At 37.2% G+C, this 23,007-nt stretch overlaps 1 protein-coding gene across 3 annotated transcripts in view; it reads left to right on the top strand.

Annotated features, from left to right (window-relative positions):
• The window catches only part of CTNNA2 (catenin alpha 2), a 1,200,774-nt gene that overhangs the window by 245,968 nt on the left and 931,799 nt on the right, over positions 1-23,007 (top strand). For all 3 annotated transcript variants that reach the window (XM_049695784.1, XM_049695785.1, XM_049695786.1), the window contains one exon: positions 12,522-12,717. In XM_049695784.1, the coding sequence (XP_049551741.1) occupies positions 12,522-12,717 (196 nt within the window). The remainder of the gene's footprint in view (positions 1-12,521; positions 12,718-23,007) is intronic.

The following is a 23,007-nucleotide window of genomic DNA, read 5'->3' as shown; positions in this document are numbered from 1 at the left end:
CAAAATGGATTAAAGACCTAAATGTAAGACTGGACACTATAGAACTCTTAGAGGAAAACATAGGAAGAACCCTCTTTGACATAAATCACAGCAAGATCTTTTTTGACCTACCTCCCAGAGTAATGGAAATAAAACCAAAAATAAACAAATGGGACCTAATGAAACGTAAAAGCTTTTGCAAAACAAAGGAAACTACAAACAAGACGAAAAGATAACCCTTAGAATGGGAGAAAATATTTGCAAACGAATCAACGGACAAAGGATTAATCTCCAAAGTATATAAACAGCTCATGCAGGTCAATATTAAAAAAACAAACTCCCCAATCAAAATGGGCAGAGGACCTAAATAGATATTTCTCCAAAGAAGACATACAGATGGCCAAGAAGCACATGAAAAGCTGCTCAACATCACTAATTATTAGAGAAATGCAAATCAAAAGTACAATGAGGTATCACCTCACACCAGTTAGAATGGGCATCATCAGAAAATCTATAAACAACAAATGTTGGAGAGGGTGTGGAGAAAAGAGAACCCTGTTGCACTGTTGGTGGGAATGTAAATTGATACAGCCTCTATGGAGAACAGTATGGAGGTTCGTTAAAAAACTAAAAATAGAATTACCATATGATCTAGCATCCCACTACTGGGCATATATCCAGAGAAAATCATAATTCAAAAAGGCACATGTACCCCAGTGTTCATTGCAGCACTATTTACAATAGCCAGGTCATGGAAGCAACCTAAATGCCCATTGACAGACGAATGGATAAAGAAGATGTGGTACATATATACAATGGAATATTACTCAGCCATAAGAAGGAACAAAATTGTGTCATTTGTAGAGACATGGATGGATCTAGAGACTGTCATAGACAGTGAAGTAAGTCAGAAAGAGAAAAACAAATATTGTATATTAAGGCATATATGTGGAACCTAGAAAAATGGTACAGGTGAACCGGTTTGCAGGACAGAAATAGAGACAGAGATGTAAAGAACAAACATATGGACACCAAGGGGGGAAGTGGCAGGGGTGTGTGTGTGTGATGAATTGGGAGATTCACTAATATACACAGATGTGTATAAATGGATAACTAATAAGAACCTGCTGTATCAAAAGATAAATAAAATTTAAAAAAATTAAAAAAAAAACAACTAACCATAGGAAAGTCACAATTAGCTAAAATTGTCTCATTCCCAGAAAAGAGCCTGGATAGCTACTGGATATCTAAACAAAGGGCAAGTAGGCAGAGGAAATACCTAAGCAACAAGCCATTGTTACAGAGTCCCCTTTTAACGTATAATTTCCTCTCGCCTGCTTCACTGTACCTGTACTTGATTATTTAGTCCTGTTGGCCAAAAGTAGCTTTGGGACACTGTATGTAATTGTGAATATTTTACAGTTTAAAAGCTCCTCAGGGAAAGAAATTAAGAAAATATGAAGGCATCCTTTGCTTCTAGAGACAGTGTTTCATTTTCTTTTCTCACACATATGTGAATGATAAAAATGAAGTTGCAAGTACCTAAACCCATATTCAGTTTGTGGTACATTCTGCTTGTATTCACTGCAGTGAATAAAGGATTATTTATAAAAGAAATCTGCAAGAAAAAAAAAAAAAAGACTAGAGGGAGGGTCTGCCCTGCATTTTCTTAAATTGTTAAATTGTGGTTGCGTTTTTAGTACTATCTTCAAGTCCCAGTTTCCAATTCGCAGTGATCCTTTTAAGTTTCTGGTCCATTTTGTGAGGGTGTTTTTGTATATGTTTGAAAAATCAATTAATATAATCCTTAAAACCACTTAACAAGGTATATACATTGAAGTGTAAGGCCACCATTGCCAATTCCTTGGATTTGTGGACCTTATCTTTCTCTCAAGATACCCCATTTGTCATATGTGGCTCAAGGCCATCTGATATAGAGATGAGGTGGTGGTGCCAGTTTAAGTCCTTATATGAAACATTAGTATGGCTTAATTCTTAATTTCCTTTTTTACACAAAAGCCAATATAGAATCTTGATACTTTTCCTGCATCCTATGGATTATCCATTACTTCCCATAGAGTGTGTGCACTCTGTTGGAATCCACTAACTTTAAAGAAGGAAAATGTCAAAGCAAGTGGCATTGTCAATCAATGATTGTAATAGTAAAAAGGCTTGATGAATTTGGGGGGAATAGAAGTTTTGGTCAACTGAATCCTTTAGTTAACATAGTGTTGATCGGAAAATAGTTTTTATTTATCATGGTTTCAGATTTGTGTATACTGTTTCTTGTAACAGTCTAGTTTTATTTTGTTTCCTTTTATTTTAATCTTAGTTAAATCCAAAATAGTGAATCATGAACGTAGTTTAGTCATTCTTCAATTTGGTGGGGCATTAAGAACAGCATGGGATTTTCTCAGATGGGTGCTGATGGTTAGAACATTTAGGGTTTTTTTTTGTTTTGGGGAAGATTTATTTATTTGTTTGTTTGTTTGTTTGTTTATTTATTTTTGGCTGCATCTGGTCTTAATTGTGGCACGCGGGATCTTTGTTGAAGCATGCGGGATTCATTGTGGCCTGTGGGCTCTTCACTGCCGCGCGTGGGCTTTTCTTTAGTTGTGACGTGTGAGTTTTCTCTTCTCTAGTTGTGGCGCACAGGCTCCAGGACTCGTGGGCTCTGTAATTTGCGGAATTCAGGCTCTCTAGTTGAGGCCCGCGAGCTCAGTAGTTGTGGTGCGTGGGCTTAGTTGCCCTGCAGCATGTGGGATCTTAGTTCCCTGACCAGGGATCAAACCTGCGTCACCTGCATTGGAAGGCCGATTCTTCACTACTGGACCACCAGGGAAGTCCCAACATTTAGGATTTTTAAAAACAGAAACATCTTCTCACTCACTTAAAATTCCTGATTCTAAACAGTTGCTCCTTCAGTGAATTCTGATATTGCTTTAGTGTCTTAATTTTGAGTGTAATTTTTCATTGCTGTAAGTGTAGACATTGAAAGTTACAGAGATTCTAGGAAAATCTAGGTTGTTACTAGATCCTTTAAATAAGTTTGTTTCTTGTGCTTGTTTGATTTACCATGTTTCATCAAATCTAGCGTGTCATCAATTGTAAGATATATATATTTAAGTATCTGTAAGAAAAAAATAAAATTTTATCAAATGTATATTTTAGATGACACAGATTGTAGGATTAATCTTCATTTTGCATATGTAAAAGTGTGGAAAAAAGGTATATCAATTGACAGAATATATTTTACTGCCTTCTGTAAAAGATTTATGGAGACTTTAAAGGATATATAAAATACTGAAAGGTTAACATACCTTAAAGGAAAGTGATTTAAAAAGAAAGATGACTATAAGTATAGATAAGGAGCAAAGATGGAGACTAACACAGTAATAATAAACATTAAATCATATGCTTTATAATAGGGACCACAGACTTGGGATAAGCTTTTTTTTATTGAAGTCAGTGCAAAAAGGAATAATTTATTTATTACACAATTTAATGTCCATGAAATAAAATCAAACCCGTTTCTAAGGAGAGGTTCCAATATTCTTGGTACTAAAATCATTCAAAAATTTCTCAGTATTATGTGAAGAATGATTATCTTATCTATAACTTTAGAGTATACACAGTGAGCTTTCTAAAACCCTTTGTGGTAGTATCCTCTGTTGAAGTAAGTGATATTGCACTAAGGCAGTAGAAACATTTGCACCAGTGTCCAGGATAATACCATTTCTCTCTTTACTTATGTGTTTTAAGTTGAGCTATTATAATAGGTGGAGAGAGACGTGGACTGCACTTCCTTCAAGCAAAACTAAATGTTGTTTCTCTCAGACAAGCTTTTGGATGACAGAAAATCTAGACCACACTCCCTGGAGGTTACAAGAAATTGAGCTCCTAATGCTGCTACTTAAATATGAAACAGCAGGCTTAATAGAGAGTGGAAAATGTTAGTTTAACATCCTATAAGGAAAATTGAGTTTCTTCTGAAGAACAAGTGCTTAAGGAGAAGGCCACCTTTTTTTAAAATAAATTTATTTTTTTATTTTTGGCTGTGTTGGGTCTTCGTTGCTGCACACAGGCTTTCTCTAGTTGCGGCGAGTGAGGTCTACTCTTCATTGCGGCATGCAGGCTTATCATTGTGGTGGCTTCTTTTGTTGAGGAGCACGGGGTCTAGGCGTGTGGGCTTCAGTAGTTGTGGCTCACGGGCTCTAGAGCACAGGCTCAGTAATTGTGGTGCATGGGCTTAGTTGCTCCACTGCATGTGGGATCTTCCCGGACCAGGGCTTGAACCCATGTCCCCTGCATTAGCAGGGCGATTCTTAACCACTGCACAACCAGGGAAGTCCCGAGAAGGCCACCTCATTTCATTTTGGCTTATAGACACTAGTGAGATTCTTGCTAGGAAATAAGTTTGAACCACTTCTAATCTAAAGATGAATCGATCATCCAGGGGGCCCTGATCCACTCTGTAAATTGTAACCACAGAAAGTTTAGCCTAGAAAAAATTTGATATAGTTATAACTGGCTATTCATAGAAATTTAATATAGTCAAAACTGGCCGGCCATAGAAATTCCTCAAACCCAATCACAGAATGTCTGTTTTAGGGTTAATTTTGGAAATCTACTTTTTGATGTTAACAGATCTTCCTTGACTTATAATGAGGTCAAGTCCTGATAAAACCATCGTAAGTTGAAAATATCATATGGCAAATTCATTAATCCACCTAACCTACTGAACATTATAGCTTAGTATAGCTTACCTTAAATGTGCTTAGACCATAGCTTACAGCTGGGCAAAATCATCTAACACAAAGCTTATTTTAATTTATTTTTTAAATAAAAAAAATATTTTATATTGGACTATAGTTGATTTACAATGTTTTAGTTTCAGGTGTACAGCATAGTGATTCAGTTATACATATACCTACTGTACAGCACAGGGAACTCAGCTCAATATTCTGTAATAACCTAAGTGGGAAAAGAATTTGAAAAAGAATAGGTATATGTATATGGATAACTGAAACCTATTTTAAATAGAGTGTTGAATACCTAATGTAATTTATTGAATACTGTACTGAAAGTGAAAAACAGAATAGTTGTGTGAGTACAGAATGGATATTAGTGTGTGGTTGTTTCCCCTTGGGATCATGGGATGGTGGGTTGACTGGGAGCTGAGGCTGCCCCTGCCTGGCATCACGAGAGAGTATCATAGCACATATTGCTAGCCCAGGAAAAGGTCAAAAACCAAAATTCGAAGTATGTTTTCTACTGAATGCATATCGCTTTCTCACCATTGTAAAGCTGAAAAATCAGTAAGTCAAACCATGACAAATCAGAGACCATCTGTATACTCTTCAAGATAAAGTATTTGGAAAAAGTATACCAAAGCAACTGAGTGGGAAGGCTTGCCTTGTGGCCTTATTTAAAAATTGCAGGTGAGTCTACAAAGAACAATAACTTAAATGGGAAACATTATTTATCGGCTTTCTTTCTAGCATTAATTAACTAGTAGAAGTTCAGGTCTGCTTTAGATATAATAAAACCTTACCTTCAAAGTTTAAGAATGCATGCTTCCAGGACTCTGTATCAATGAACATACATACTAATCTACACTGTCAATATCAAATAAGTGGGAAGAAATTTTTCAAAGACAAAGAGACCAGAATTATTCTTTATTTTATCCCTCTTTAAATTACTAGTGCCTCGTTATAAAAGATCATCATTTCTAATTCTGACTTTTGAAGTTGTGGAAGCATCAGTAACTGCAGTTCTTGTAATTTACTTCTTTTTGTCTAAAACGGGATGTGGAGTTGTGTTTGGGAAGAAAAGATCAGTTCAATCCGAAATTCTACTGCAATAGTTTCTATGACATGGAAGTTTTACTTTAGTTATTAGTGAGACTACCATAAGTCTGTATTATCACCTCCTTTTGCTCGAGCACTAGTGTCACTGTGCTGATCTCCTTTTCTCTCCAAAATGCACAATATACATACACCTTATAGGTCCTGGAGATTCTGTGCTAGGAAACAACTTATAATGGACTGTACCACAAGGTGAGCGTATATCATTTCATATATTTTATAAGGAAAAATACAAGCCATATTTGTGCCTACTGTATAATGGCAAAAGGAATAGATTAGGTAATCAAGGAGTGATTCAAGGAAGACCTCATTTTGACTCATTACTTGGCAGTTGTTTTTCTGACTTGGCACTGCTCAAAACCTGACAAGATTTCTCCTAGAGGCTTCATGTTATCAAATATACTACCATTTGAGCATTTTAACTCCCTTAAAGAGTTTTCCTCTTTAAGGATTTTTGCATTTATCTTCTGTTGCTCCTGGAATTAATAACTTGTTTTTGATCATTTTGTTTTCAGATATGCACCTCACAATGCTCTTGCTTTTTTTAAGCTATAACAGTACTCAAAGCTCTCTGTTATGTTTGCTGAGCAATTATGACAAATGAAATACTTTAGAACAGTGCAACAGTGGAATTCATAAAGACTTAACTACTCACATCTACAGAGTGCATGAATCTAGCAAAATTAAGTTATCATTTTTATTTTCAGCTCTTGGTTCTCTTTTATTGGTTTTCTGGAGAGCTCAAATAATGGCTTGACTTATAGCATTCACATCTGTTTACTCTTACTTTTCCAAGTTCCTTGTGATTGCCTAACAGAGGAAATTGCCTTTCAATCAATTCATCAACGAGTTGTTTTTGCAGACTCCTGATATGTCATGGCACCTAAAATAAGAGGAAGGGTTTACCTCTAGAAGTCATTGCTTTATCTCTCTCACGTTCTTTTGCTTCAGCTAGACTGCTGTTTCTGAAAGTAAAGTCTATAAACCATACATATCCTAATTTCATGCGATGCATGTGAAATACACTAGCTGAGACCTACATGAGCAGAAGCACTATAAGATCTAGGAATCTGCCATCTAACAAGCATCTAGGTGATTCTAAAGTATGATAAAGTCTGGGGCTTCCCTGGTGGCGCAGTGGTTGAGAGTCCGCCTGCCGACGCAGGGGACACAGGTTCATGCCCCGGTCCGGGAAGATCCCACATGCCGCGGAGCGGCTGGGCCCGTGAGCCATGGCTGCTGAGCCTGCGCGTCCGGAGCCTGTGCTCCAAAACGGGAGAGGCCACAGCAGTGAGAGGCCCGTGTACTGCAAAAAATAATAATAATAATAAAAATAATAATAATAAGGTATGATAAAGTCTGAAAATCATTGTCCTAGAATTCAGTGCTTCTCAGATTTTAATGTGCATATGAATTACTTTGGGATCTTGTTAAAATACAGATTGTCTTTTAGTAGGTCTGGAGTGGGGCCTGAGAGTCTATATTTCTAACCAGCCCTGGGTGACAGTGATATCTCCAGAGCTCACTTTCAATTGAATGCCCTCTGGATAAGGCTTAGACAAACTACACTGTTGTTGGTTATGGGCAGATGTGACAGAGTTGCCAAGACAAAGTGCCTTGGTGCCCTCACTATTGCTTATAGTTTTGGAAGAAGTCTTCCATGTCTATTGAGTTTGTACATCCTGGAAGCAGAGAACTGATCAAGTTGAAGAGACATGGTCAGATAAGTTGCCTTCCAATAAAACACATTGCAAAAAAAAGAAAGGAATGAAGTGGTGTTGGCTACTGCATTACTTGCCTCTGTGTAAGAATGGAGGGTCTACTCTTAGGACATTAGATGATGAGCAGTCTATACCAGCCTGGGTCTCATAGTTTCATACTCAAATCACACAGTCAACGTATCTGAAAACTATATTTCCCATCCTCTTGCTATTGCTGAGGTTTTTTTATTGACCAGGGTCCATTGGGACCATCATTAGGTCAAGGTTCTAGAACGATTAACCACTTATACTCTCATCTGTGAGCTGCAGGATTTCTTCTCTTCTTTGATGAGAGGCAGAGACATTGAGGAAATATTTGAGATATATGACTAGAGAAAATCAAATATCCTGCTAAGCTAAGGTTGAGTTGCCTACAGAGAGGGGCCATGTTGAGGGTTTAGAGAGAAGTTGGCATAGCCAATGAATCTGAATGATGTGATCAGAAGATCAGTTTAAAAGGGTGGTAGTACAAAATGATAATTCAAAAAGATGCATGGACCCCTATGTTCATAACAGCACTATTTACAATAGCGAAGACATGGAAGCAACCTAAATGTCCATTTACAGATGAATCTATAAAGAAGATGTGGTATGCATGTACAGTGGAATATTACTCAGCTATAGAAAAAGAATGAAATAATGCCATTTGCAGCAACATGGATGGACCTAAAGATTATCATATTAAGTGAAATAAATCAGAAAGAGAAAGACAAATACCATATGATATCATTTGTAAGTGGAATCTAAAATGTGACACAAATGAACTAATCTAACAAACAGAAACAGATTCACAGATACAGAGAACAGACTTGTGGTTGCCAAGGGAGTGGGGGAAGGAAGGGTTGGGAGTTTGGGCTTAGCAGATGCAAACTAGTATATATAGAGAATGGATAAACAGCAAGGTCCTACTGTATAGCACAGGGAACTAGATTCAAGATCCTGTGATAAACCATAATGGAAAAGAATATGAAAAAGAATGTATGCATATGAATAACTGAATATCTTTGCTGTACAGCAGAAATTAACACAACATTGTAAATCAACTATACTTTAATAAAATAAATTCAAAAAAAAAGATGGTGGTAGCAGCAAGTCTTTCCTGGTGTAGGAGGGAGGAAGATAAAGGTGGGTACAGAGACAAGTAAGCTTGATGACCCTCCTAAAAGCGACAGGAGTTTGGAGAAGGAAAAGATTATTGCTAAAAGAATTAGCCAGGAGATATTTCCAGGAGAAAGAAGAGGTGAGTCAATAGCACTAAATGTGATAAGAGCAGTATGATAAGATAAAAGTAATTTGATTTTGGCAACTTATTAATTACTTTAGTGAGAGATCAGTTTAAGAGGACTCTGCTACAGGAGGTGTGAGGATAAAAGCAGAATTTCAGTGGGCTGAGAAATGAATGGAAAGAGAACACGGACACTTTAACACATATGCTTCTCATTTTAAAAAAATGTTGACAGTGGCTAATAAAAGCTAAACTCCTTAGCTTGGGTTTCAGAGCCTTTAAAAGTTTTACTCCACCGCATCTATCTAATCTTGTTTCCTGTATCATTCATATACAGCCGCCCTCTCAAGTGAGAATGGTCTTCTTACTACCTAGAAAACATCATGCCCATTTTTACACGTCAGTGTTCATGCTATTACTCCTAGTCTCTGTTGCTGGAACTTTATGTTTTCTATTTTTTTTCTTCTGCACAAAAGATGTGCTCACAAATTGTTAGAGAGGTAATGGGATTGTGTGGATCTTGAATGACTCTTGCCTTGGGTGAAAGTTGATGTGGGGATTAGACAGAGTGCCTGATTGGGGTAAGAGAAGGTGTACCATTCAACCAGGAATTTCTACAGAATAACCATCTCTTAAAAGGTTGCCAGCAAGCTGCACTAGACCTTCAAAAGTATGTAAGTCTTGGCTTCCCTGGTGGCGCAGTGCTTGAGAGTCTGCCTGCCGATGCAGGGGACACGGGTTCGTGCCCCGGTCCGGGAAGATCCCACAGGCCGCGGAGCGGCTGGCCCCCGTGAGCCATGGCCGCTGAGCCTGCACGTCTGGAGCCTGTGCTCTGCAACGGGAGAGGCCACAGCAGTGAGAGGCCCGCGTAACGCAAAAAAAAAAAAAAGTCTGTAAGCCCCATCTACCCAAGACCTAGTCCCAGCCTGGATATCAGGCTTAGACACAGAGATCTGTAGTCTCCAGAGCTCATTGGTGTGTCTCTCTATTATTTAAATCATCTTTCATGTTCTTCATTACAATTATAATTTTCTTCATACAACATTCTATATTTTGTGTTATTGTTATCTCTGAGAATATCAATTTATGGCTATTATGAATAGGATATTTTAAACTAGATTTTTCATCGGTAATGCTGTTCTATTAGGTTGTTATTGCTTATCTAGTATTTAACCACTAATAGTTCTAATAGTTTGTCTTTTAATTCTTTTGTAGTTTCTCGATACATTCATATTCTCTATAAGTAATGACAATTTAATGTGTCTACTTTCTAATGTTTATATCTCTTCTTTCTTTTTTCTTATCTAATTTGTTGACTTTGTTGTTCAACAAAGCACTGAATAGCAATAGGGAGAGTTAACAATTATTTCTTTATTCTAGACTGATTAAGACATGAGCATTTATGCAGCCTCATAATTTTCCTTCTATTCTGCTATCTTGTATCCCTTTACATTCTTCCACATGTGAATAAATGAGAGCTCTTACTAAAAGAGGACTGAATGGATTTGCTTCATTTGAAAGTAATTACATTTTTCTAAGGAACTTCCTGGTAATGTTCTATGTTTATTTTTTCCCACATACTGACACTTCATACTGACTTGTTATTATGAGCATTACCTAAACTGTGCTTAATACAGCAATGCACCATGAGACAACACAAAAATTGAAATCTGTTTGCCTTTGCAGAAGGTGAACCAGAATATAGTCATTTAGCTCTTTTGGTATTAATAGATTCACTGTCAGCTTCCACTCCCCAAAACTGCCAATATGTCTAACATTAATGGCTTCCAACTCCATCCATTTTTTCTAATTTTTGAAGACTGAAAAGTTAGATCACAGAACGTCTCAAAATTATATATAAAATGAGAACAAATCAGATATCAGTGAGAATAGGAATATTTTCCTCCAATAAAGAGCCTAGCCTAAATAGAGAAATTATGCACAGTGTAATGAATATAGACAATCATATTGTACTGTAATTATGTAAAGGGATAGAGGTGCCAAGTATCACTACAATGGCAATCATATTACAACATATACATGTATTAACACACTATATACATGTATCAAATTAACATGTTGTACACCTTAACCTTATACAATGTTATATGGGAAATACATTTGATTAAAAAATAAAAATAAATACAAATAAAAGATTTTTGAGATGTTTGCTGTGTTTGCTTAGGAAGCATAAAAACTCGTTTCCAGGTAGCGGCTCTTTGGAGAGTTGGGGTTCCTGGAAGAGAGCTATGTTAATGTGCTAGAGTAAACCGTCTTTAAGGAGAACATTCTTGTACCTCCAAAAAGTAACTTTGGAGACAGGCTGTCTTTCTTCTGATGGTTGCCTCTGTGGGTGGAACTGAAAAGACTGCAAGGTGTTACTGACTGCATATGTATTTTACAGCTAACTAACGTTTTCTGACAGTCTTATTCTTAATGACTTTATCTTTCTTTTTTCTGTCTAGTGTTTGTACTTAAGTGTCCTTACAGAGTCCTTTTTTAATTCACTGTGTCTAATTATTAACAATCAAAAGAAAGCTGAATATGACAGCTCCCAACGCTGTATTAACCACTTCTGAAGTAATGGTTCTGCTACATTCATCATCTTGGTTCACATTTATTCAATACTTTTCTTCTGATATTATCTCTTGCCCTGTAAACTGACTGGGCATTAATTGTGACTTTGCCTAATAACTGCTTGCTCTCGGATTTGGAGTAAATTGTAGAGACTATAGCATTTAGAACTTTTCTCTGGACGAGCTTTCTTGATAACCACCAATAAAGGCTTTAGTTTGCTAACCAGGATACACGTCAGTGCAAATAAACCACAACATCCACATTCTTATGAAGCTGATAAAAAAAATGCAGAGGTGTAGATGACTAGCTGAATAGAATATGGAACAGTTGCATTCATTTCCCTTCCAGACTTCTCACTGGCAGAAAATAAAGGTTCAGAAATCTACAGGAGATAAGTTGTTTAAAAGATATTAAAAGCTTTGTTAGCATATTAAATAGCTCTAGACAGAGTGCTAAAAGAAGTTTGGCAGGTGAGATATTGTATCCAAATTATGATACTTAGAAAAGGAGTGAGAATGCAAATTTAATTTCAATTCTGGAAATTTTAGCAGGTTAACCAAATGTTGAGACTGAATCATTCGGTCTCTTTGGATCAAATTTACCATTTTGTTTTTACAAGATGAAATCAGAAATAGCAAGGCTCTTCAAAGTCCTTGGTAAGTGACACATAAATAATGTATATTGATGGCCCACCATTTATTAACTACTCATGCACCTCTGCCCTGACTTTTGGGCTCAGTTATTGGTTCTTCTGATTCAAAGCTCAAAGGCAGTTCTACATTTTATTTTATTTTATTTCCTCCCTGAAGCTGGGTATTCCAACCAGCGCTAAATTTGTCAACCTGTGAAAGCACCCCCTCCAGTGGATTGGAAACTGAGCTACTGGCAAATCTGCTTTTCTTCCTTATTCACATGCTTTTTTCTTCTACAGGAAATAAATTGCTGTTAATTTATATGCTAAACTATATAATTCCACATTTTCCTTAAGATAAGGCTATGTGATGTGTATTCATGACTTAATAAGCAAAGGATACTTTAAAATTATGAGATGATAATATGCTATTTCTAGACAGTTATGCAGAGTAATTTTACAGTTGTTCTTTTGTATTTAAGGTGACGACCCTTGTCAACACAAGCAACAAAGGCCCATCTGGTAAAAAGAAAGGGAGGTCAAAGAAAGCCCATGTACTGGCTGCATCTGTAGAGCAAGCCACTCAGAACTTTCTGGAAAAGGGTGAACAGATCGCTAAGGAGAGTCAAGATCTCAAAGAAGAATTGGTTGCTGCTGTTGAGGATGTACGCAAACAAGGTAGGCAGAATAATATTATTCTAGAGGGATGTATATTGATGTGTAAACAGTGGATTTTTCTCTAGAAAAATAAGACTACTCAAAAGAGTAGTCTTATTTTTTTTCCTGTCTACACTTCTCATTTTTAATTTTGCTAGAATTAGGTGCATAGAGAGGTAGAGATTTTTTTTGTTGTGGCAGTATAGCACAGCTGGTAACACTCCATTTCTGCTGTTGCTTGAAAATCTTCAACTTGTTTTCTCCTGGAGATGAAACCAGACTCTTGTGTCAAACTCAGGCTTTAGGGAGGATAGGATGAGAAGACTGTACATTTATAGAGTCATTGAAAATTCAAGATTTTAAGGATGCAGGGAACAGAAGAATGTCGTGTAATAAAATTATTGTTTCTTTGTATGACTTCCAAATTTGTATTTTCAGTTCACAGCTTTCCTCAAAAATCTCTCTCTCTGGTTAGCTAGCTACCGACTGATCAATTATTTAGCTAGCAAAATAGCTATAATACTATCAATATTTATTCAGCATATTAAAAAAAATTAATTGTGTTGAAATACATATAACATAAAATATATCATCTTAATCATTTTAAGTGTAGAGTTCAGTCATGTAAAGTATATTCACATGGTTGAGTAGCCCATCTGCAGAACTCTTGTAAAACTGAAATTCTATACCTGTTAAACAACCCCCAATTTCGCCTTCCCTCTAGCTCCTGGCAACCATTATTTGACTTTCTTTTTCTATGAGTTTTACTACTCTAGATGCCTTATGTAAGTGGAATCATATAACGTTTGTCTTTTTGTAACTGGCCTATTTCACTTAGCATAATGTCCTCCAGGTTTATCCATGTTGTAGTATGTGTCAAAATGTCCTTCCTTTTTAGGGCTAGATAATATTCTATCATGTATTTATATGGTATTTTCTTTATCCATTCATCCATTGATGGACATTTGTGTCCCTTTCACCTTTTGGCTATTGTGAATAATCCTGCTATGAACATGGGTATATAAATAATCTCTTCATTACCCTGCTTTCAGTTCTTTTGGATTTACACCCAGAGGTGGTATTGCTGCATCCTATGGTACTTCTATTTTTAATTCTTTGAGAAACCTCCAGACTGTTTTCCATAGCAGCTGTACCATTTTATACTTCCACTAACAGTGCACAAGGGTTCCAGTTTCTCCACATCCTTGACAATGTTTGTTATTTTATTTATTTTTTTTTTTTTAGTAGTCATCATAATGGGTGTGAGGTGATATTGTGGTTTTTGTTTTGTTTTGTTTTGTTTTTTTTGTGGTACACGGGCCTCTCACTGTTGTGGCCTCTCCCGTTGCAGAGCACAGGCTCCGGACGCGCAGGCTCAGCAGCCATGGCTCACAGGCCTAGCCACTCTGCAGCATGTGGGATCTTCCCGGACCGGGGCATGAACCCATGTCCCCTGCATCGGCAGGTGGACTCTCAACCACTGCGCCACCAGGGAAGCCCGATATTGTGGTTTTGATGTGCATTTCTCTAATGATTAGTTATACTGAGCATCATTTCATATGCTTGTTGGCCATATTTATATCTTCCTTGGAGAAATGTTTATTTAAGCCTTTTGCCTATTCTTCACTCAGGTTATTTATTTTATTACTGTTGTTCTTGTAGTTAAGAGTTCTAGGTATTGACCCCTTATCAGATATTGTTTTGCAAATGTTTTCTCCCATTCTCTAGGCTACTTTTTCACTCTGTTGGTTGTGTTCTTTGATGCACAGAAGTTTTTAATTTTGATGTAGTCTTGTTCAGCAGCTTTAGTTGAAAATTCTAAGACACCATGAAATTAGAACAGACACCTAACCCCAGCCTGACCTGTGTCCTCCATTTCCTATCTAATGAATGCCACACATACGTATCCAATTGCAGAAATCTTGGTATCATTCTTGCTACTTCCGTCTCCTTCCAGATACAGTCTATTACAAGACCCATAGATTTTACTCCTAAGTATCTCTTAAATTCAACAATTTCTGTTTTAGTTATTCAGAAGCACCATGTTTTACCTGTCCCAGGGCCTTTATACATGCTGTCTCCTCTCTCACAGTTAAGGGTGACTCATTCTGCATATCCCAGCTCAAAGAACACTTTCCCAGGGAAACCTTCCCTGACTCTCCTGTCATACTTTTTCATGGATTTTTCCTTGTCACTTTCCACAGGATAATTTAATTTTTGTGAGGTGACTTGATTGATAACTTTCTTCTCTGCCACACTAGAAATTAATGAAGGTAGAGAACACACTCTGTCTCTTTTGCGGTCATTGATTTGCAATGCTTAGCACTCATCAGACTTCAATAAATATTTGTTGAATGAATGAAGGAATAGATGAATGAGTGTTCTATCCCCTTTCTTCTTGCAAACCAACCACTTTTTAAATTCGCAGATGGATATTTGGCCCCTGGAAATAACAACCCTTCTTCATACTGCCATCTTCTTCCCCCTAAAAGTTAATTTTATTTACATTACACTCATGTAAATTGTTATTTTAAGTTGAAGTGTTAAATTTTACATATTTCATCTAATGTGGATGGAGTATATTTGTGTATGCGTTTTAGCAACATGATAGCTTCCAAGTTTCCAAGTGCTATTGAAAACTGGTACTGCTTCTGAATTGCAGATGGACACGTGTTCATGCATCTGTAGCCTGGCTAGTTTTTTTTTTTTTTCCTTTTTTTGGTTGACTGATAGATAATAAATTTCACACATTAAAATGTACAATTTGATAAGTTTTAACAGGTGTGTGCACCATGAAACCATCACCACCATCAATATAGTGAACCTCTCCCTAGTACTGAGGGTTTTTTTTTGGTTCTGTTTCTTTTTGTTTGCAGTACGCGGGCCTCTCACTGTTGTGGCCTCTCCCATTGCAGTGCACAGGCTCCGGACGCGTAGGCTCAGCGACCATGGCTCACGGGCCCAGCCGCTCCGCGGCATGTGGGATCTTCCCGGACCGAGGCACGAACCTGCGTCCCCTGTATCGGCAGGCGGACTCTCAACCACTGCGCCACCAGGGAAGCCCTGAGGGTTTTTATTAACTGGTGTCTAGTCCATTTTCTCAAAGATTTATCTGTTATCAGACAAGTTACATTTTCTCATTTAGTTTCCCCAGCAACCTCTTAGCTCTCCCTTATTTTTTCCTTAGAAGTTAGTTTTCACACCTTCTGTAGAAATTATATTTTAGATTTCTCAAAGCTTGTATGAAATGGTGTTTTGTGGACATAATATAATAACCAACATAGTTCTTGGCCAGACTGTTCTAGGAATATTAGAGTGAGAAAGTATAAAGATGTTAATTTAGGACAGCTTATCATGGTTGTTATTCTAGAGGATATTTTAAATTTTCATTATATTACCCATTTCTTGTTACAGAAAAATTATGCATAAGAAATGATGCTTATGTGTTGCCTTTTCAAAGCCTAACTGCTACATGTCCTTTTCTGAACAGGGTCAAATTCAAGGAAACGTTGTTATATTTGCAAAATAACAAATTTTATTGGAAGAAGCCTTTGAAATTCTCTTGTGTTTCTCTCATCTTCAAATACCTCTCAGTCTCAAATACACTTCAGACGTCTGTGCTTCTTATCCCTGAGAACAAGGTCCTCACACCCTCCTTCCAGTTCTGTACCCACAGGCTCTCTTTTCTGCCCCAACTTGGTTATTTGTTGTGTAATATCCGTAGCCTGTCTGGCTTTGCCCAAATTTTCTATTTGCCCATTACCCAGATTTTATTTGTAAGTGAGAGGCTGAGTTGACTTTCAGAGAGAGATGGGGAGAAAGGAACTTGGGAGAGTAAGTGAGGACTAGGGCAGGTGTGTATTTAGTCACTGAAATTTTGAAACATAGTATCTTTCCTTCCATCATAGAAATCTACTTTCTAATACATAAGATGATATTCAGAAATTATGAAAACACTGACATTTAGAAACAGTTTCCAGTTTCCTCCTTTAAAGTGGCTCTAGCATCCACACATGCTTACTTATTAAATGATGTATACTTTCAGAATTAAATCTATTAGATATCATTTACTATTGAGCTGTTTTTGCTTTTTTAGATCAAATGGCCAAAAGTATTGCCACTTTAAAATTTTAATTAATTAATTAATTTTTGGCTGTGTTGGGTCTTGGTTGCTGTGTGCAGGCTTTCTCTAGTTGCGGTGAGCAGGGGCTACTCTTCGTTGCAGTGCATGGGCTTCTCATCACGGTGGCTTCTCTTGTTGCAGAGCACGGGCTCTAGTCGTGCGGGCTTCAGTAGTTGTCGCTCTGCGGGCTCTAGAGCACAGGGGCTCAGTTACTCTACAGCAGGTGGGATCTTCGTGGACCAGGGCTCGAACCCATGTCCCCTGCATTAGCAGGTGGATTCTTAACCACTGAGCCACCAGGGGAGTCCCAGATTTGCCACTTTTAAAAAACATTTTCAGCCTGAGTAAATGCCTGAAGCTTTAGTATTTTACATCTCCATTTTCAGATTTTTAATATAGAATGAGTTATTGTTCTTTTGAAGTTTCACAATATTCATGATTATAATTACTGTAATCTGGCAAGATTATATATGAAGTTATCTATTTAACTATGTCATTATTGTATCTCATAGGGTTAAACTTAGTGTTGTTTGAATTTATCATTTAAAAAATATATATTTAATCCTAGGCTGCATGTCAGGTTTTTTAAAGTGCTCAGTATGAGTGATGACGATATCTTTACCCTAGAATATTTCAGTAGAAGATTTTACTGTACTCTAAGTTATAAACTGCAAAAAAAAAGGTATTTGAGCAGGCTTATGACAGCATTTGTATGAAAAACAAGTAACAAAATAAATTACCTAAACATATATAAAGAAGAGAAATCGTATTCAAAGCTTAGAACACTGATATTTTTGATTTGGATAAAGATGGGATAGTTTAGACTTGGGTAAAGATGGTTGGTCAAGGGTGTGTGTGTCTGTCTGTCTGTTTTATCATAAGTAAAGTACTACATATATGTATATTGTCTTCCTAATTTAAGTTTAAACTTCATTAGGATAGGACCAATGATGTGTGTGGATTTCTTTCTGCTCTTAAAGGACCTGGCATGATGCTGTAGCACATGGCAGGTGATATTCAAAGAGATTTACATATGAAGTTAGCAGAGCATTGGATGTTTGATTAATATATCTGACTTCCAGTGTTACTTTGGTCATTGACTATATGATTTAAGCTAAATCACTTAACCACTTTCAACCTCAGTGTCTCCATTTTTCAAAAACAGACAGTAATTGTTGTGTTTGCTTCATTAAGTTGTTTTACATAATGAAGTCACAAGGATTTTTGAGAAATTAAATTTTATATAAATGTCAGAGTAAATTTATTCATTATAATTTATGAAATCAATCTGTACTCCTTAAGAAAATAGCTTTCCTTCTTATTAATGATCAATCTTAGACCCAGGATTCTGGAGAGCTGAATCAGTGTCTAGCAGTCTCCTGAGGAGGATTGAATAGCTCAGTGTGGCTTAGAATTAGTGGTCGTTGTAAGTGGTCCCAGCAAACTATGATTGGATAGTTGTGCAGCCTGTGAACTCTACGTAGAAAAGCTGCTCCTGGGGATTGCAAAGGGAGTTATTTCAATCAGGTCTTCATATGGAAGCTCTGGCCAGCTTTGGGACAAAGAATGCCAAAACATTTTTAATGTTTACCACCAAGCTCTCCCTGGATTGAAGACTCTAGTTTCTAAACTATGGGCTAATCTAGCGGTTCTCAAATTTTAGCAAATGTTAGAATCACCTGAGGAGTTTTGGAAATTCTTGACATCTAGGACTTGAACCTTATCATTTAAGTCAGGAACTCTGGGGTGCAACCCAGGCATTGAGGTTTTTAAAGCTCCCCAGGTGATTCCTTTGTGCAGCTGATTTGAAAAGAACTAGACTAATTTGCTTCTTGCTCATCAGCCCCACTTGGATGACTCATCAGTCTATGTTAGCTACTGGTTCACTTTAGTGAGCTGATAGCAATCAGTCATTTTATGAGATTTATGAGCTTGTAGTTTACATGGAGTTAGATAGGGGAGACTTATATAGCAGGGACAGCCTGATATTCTATATTAAGATGTTATGGATAGATATAATTCCATGCCAAATGATGTTTTACCATGCCTGACATTCTGTAGGCATTCAGGGAATATGTGTTGAGTATATAGTATAACTATAATATAATTATATAGTAGAACTAAATCTGTAGAACAGTGAAATATTTAATGTTGTTGTAAAAGAAAGCCATGTGGCTGTCATTTGAAAGATAGACATTGTCCTTTGTGTTTGCCCAATAAGCAGATTAATTTAATGGTGTAACACAGCAGTTGGTTCTGTGCTATTTCATTATTATATTTCCATACCCTCTTAAGCCTTGGAGCAGTTGCTTGGGTTTTCAGTCTTCTGTCAACAGTCCACTCTCTGTCTGGGCAAGACAAATCAAAACAATTAAGACATGGCCCAGCCAATAAGATGTGCCAGGCCAGGGTGTAGACAGAAATGTACATGACCTTAACCCAACATTAAGAGGGATCTCATGGAGCAAAGTGATAAGAGGTATAGATAAAAGAGGTACAGATAGATGAAAGAGGTAGCTTCTTCATGGAAGCATTTCCTAAATCAAAGAGGTGGTCAAACCTTTCACTATTCATTCAAGCTTTTCTTTGTTTTGATACAATTTCAAATGTGGAGTGATATGGTTATACCAACTAGTTCCACTATTACTATTCTTTTTTTACCCAATCAATATTTATTGAGTAACTGATGAATAGTGGGCAGAGACAGACAGAACAAGACTGAGAAAAAGTAACAGAGGGAGAGAGAAAGGTGTCCTCACATCTCTGAGGAGGAATAAATCTTTGCCTCTTGATGACTTGGTAGCTTTCTCCTTTCCCATCCGCTTTGGTACTGGGATGCAGTATTGGTGGAATGAGCTGTCCAACAGAAACTTCCCATTTATATCAACTGTGTGAATTCCCCAGCTGAGATCTGGTCAGAGGCCATTTCCCTGGACAAGAAGCTCCTAACTTCACGCAGTTCTGCCTCTTTTCCTCCAGCCACCCTATCAATATGTAAAGCAACACTGTGGGGAAGAAGGAGGGGAGTGTCCTCTTTCCTACCTCACTTTCCACAGAGGTCAGCCTCTCTAAGGAGGAGCATTTCAGGTATTGCAAGGATTCTGATGTTCCTCTGCTTGTCCTTTTTCTCAGGTATCCCTTGCTTTATGCCTCTACTCTTTGCATCCTGAATGCTTGAGTCTACTAGAGATATTGAACTTCCTTTTTCTGTACTGTGCGGCGGCCTGACTACCCTTATATGGATGGCACTTTCCTGTATTGTGAATGTGGGGTCCTCTTGTCATGGGGTGATATTTCACTCCTGTATGGCTGGAGAGCTAGGGGAGCAGGTGCTTCCAGTGAAGGGGAGCACCTTCAGAGAAGAAGAGAATTCTAGGACAGAAAATGGGGATTTGAGAGGCAAAAACTAGATGAGAAAGAAAGAGAACTCATTTCTCATCACATGTCTCACTTCTTGGAGCCTGGACTTTGCTGAGTAGGATCCATTACTGTAAAAAAATACTATTATTCAAGTAATGTAATAGAGTGCATGTTTATTAGATCAAGTAAGGGTAGACCTTGAAGTTGGTATGGTGAGTGTCTCTGCAGTTTCAGACTGCAGCTGAGTCAGGGATCTGGTGATGCTTTGTTGTGTCCCCACACTGCTGTTCACCGTCCCTCCCATGGCACCTGCTTCCCTCCTTTATAGAGGTTTCTTTCACAAGTGTTTCTCAGAGTGAAGTTCACAGACCACCTGGTTCAGAATTACCTGGGTGAGGTTGGGCAATGTCCATAAAAAATTGATATTCCTGGGCCTAGCCACAAAACTAGATTCGGTATGGCTGGGGTAACACTGGGAATCTTTATTTCCAGGTAGTACCCCAAATGAATCTTATGCTTCCAAAGTTTGAGAATCGTTAATAACCTAAACTTATTACATCTTTATATACATCATCTTTAACTAAAGTCTTTATTTCCATTGAAAAGGGTGCTATCCAGGAATGAGATAAATTTTCAGAAGCTTCGCTATCAGACGTTAAAAAATAAAAAAAACCTAGAGATATATACAATGACAAAAATGATAAAAAGAGGTTTGATATGAAAGTATCATGAAGAAAAACATGCATAAATGTGAAAATGCCATACGCCTTAGGGTTCATCTTAATGCAGATTTTAACATTTGCAGTAGTTTTATCTATTGCATATTTTGTTAAATAAAATACACCAGTGAGCCAAAGTTTGCACTAGCTGAGGGCCCAGGAATATGCCACATCAACCTGGAGCCCTGTTTATGGCTCTTGTTGCAACATATTGGGAGATAATGGTAGACAATTCTTTCATCTCACCCCTCTTGCTGGAGACCTTGGGGTTTTAAAATGCTGTAATCTTTCAGCAAGAATAATAAACATAATAGCTTCCATTTATTGGTTGTTACTCCATTTGTAATAGACTTTGTATGTGTTCTCCTAACATTGTCAACTGAAAAAAATGCACAATGTGGAAGTTGTGAGTTAGATTTTATTTGGGGCAACATGAGCATCATAGCCAGGGAGACAGCCTCTTGGCTAGCTCTGAGGAACTGCTCCGAAGAAGTGGGGTGGTTCTGGTTGGTATATATGTGATTTTGGTGAAGGGGGAGACATGCATTCAAGCGCACATTTTGGCAGAGGGTTGCTGCTAGTCACAAGAAGGTTGCTGCTCATCCATTAATGATTTTAGAGCTTTCCTAGATATGAGAGGATGAAAGAAATTGGGCTCATAATATCTCTTCCTGAAAATATCTAACTATCTGAAGCGTGTTCTGCCAGTTTTTCCCAGAGCACAAGAGTGCCTCATTCCTGATCTATGCCCTGAACTTGTTTCAGGGTGTGTTGAAGGTCAGTGACTGCAGTAGCTAGAGAACTGATCCTTGTAGAGCCAGATGGCAAGTGACGATTTTTAGTTGGCAACATCATTCTGTTAGTCATTTCAAGTCCATACTGATGCTGAAAGAGCTCCATATCCATTAATTGACTAATTCAACAAATATTTATTATCTATTAAGCACATGTACTATTTGCAGAGTTGGGAGTATAAAATACAGAAGAAAGAAAACAGACATTCTCTGCCTATAGGACTATTACATTCTGATAAGAGAGAGACAATTAAGACAAAAAAATTAAACAGGGTGATGATTTCAGGCTACAGAAGTGCAATTTAAAAATGGAACCACCAAAAGCATGATAAATGAAAGATAAATTGGTAAGTTGAACTTAAAATTGAGACCTTTTTCTCTGTGAAAGACAGTGAAGAAAAATCATAAACTGGAAGAAAATATTTGTAAGTCACATATCTGATAAATGACTTGTATCTAAAATATATAAAGAACTCTAAAAAATTCAACAATAAGAAAAGGAACCATCAGATTCAAAAACAGGCAAATGACCTGAAGATATACAGATGGCAAATAAGCATTTGAAAAAAATGTTCAACGTCATTTGTCATTAGGGAAATGCAAATTAAAACAAGAAAGAGACTTCACTGTATGCCTACTAGAGTCAATGAAATCCTCCAAATTAACAGTAAGACATGCTCGTGAGGATGTGGAACAATAGGAACTCTTGTACATTCAGATGCAAAATGAATTAGCCATTTTGGAAGCCATTTTGGAAGACAGTTTGGCGTTTTTTGTTTTTAATAAAAGGAAACATAGAATTACCATACAACCCATCAGTCTCAGTCCTAGGGATTTACCCTACTGATTTGAAAACTTGTGTCTCTACAAAAATCACCTAAACTTGTTGCATTAAAAAAAAAAAAAAGCTTTATTTTAGAATACTTTTAGATTTACTGAAAATTTGCAAAGGTAATATAGAAAATTTTCATAACTCTACACCCAGTTTCCCTATTATTAACGTCTCATATTATTATGGTATACTTGTAACAATTAATGAACCAATATTGATACATCATTAGTTGAGCTGAGCACAATAGTAAGAAACCATAATAACAAGCCCTTATGCGTACGTGCTTAGCAAAATGGCAAGGACAAAATACAGTGTGGATGCTAAAATATTCTTATTCTTAAACTGATTTGCAAGGAATGGTAAATTATACATCTGCATGAATAAAATGGGAAATCTGGTTTCAAAGACTGCCAGCTGAGGACTGTTCCCTTTAATACCATTTACTGAGGTCCAAACTTGTCAACTTAAGGAAAACTGTTCTTA

Source organism: Orcinus orca, chromosome 13 (genome assembly GCF_937001465.1).
Source record: "Orcinus orca chromosome 13, mOrcOrc1.1, whole genome shotgun sequence".
In the NCBI taxonomy this organism is placed as follows: domain Eukaryota; kingdom Metazoa; phylum Chordata; class Mammalia; order Artiodactyla; family Delphinidae; genus Orcinus; species Orcinus orca.
Note: the sequence above shows the minus strand (reverse complement) of the source record. Positions and strands in the feature narration are given on the sequence as shown.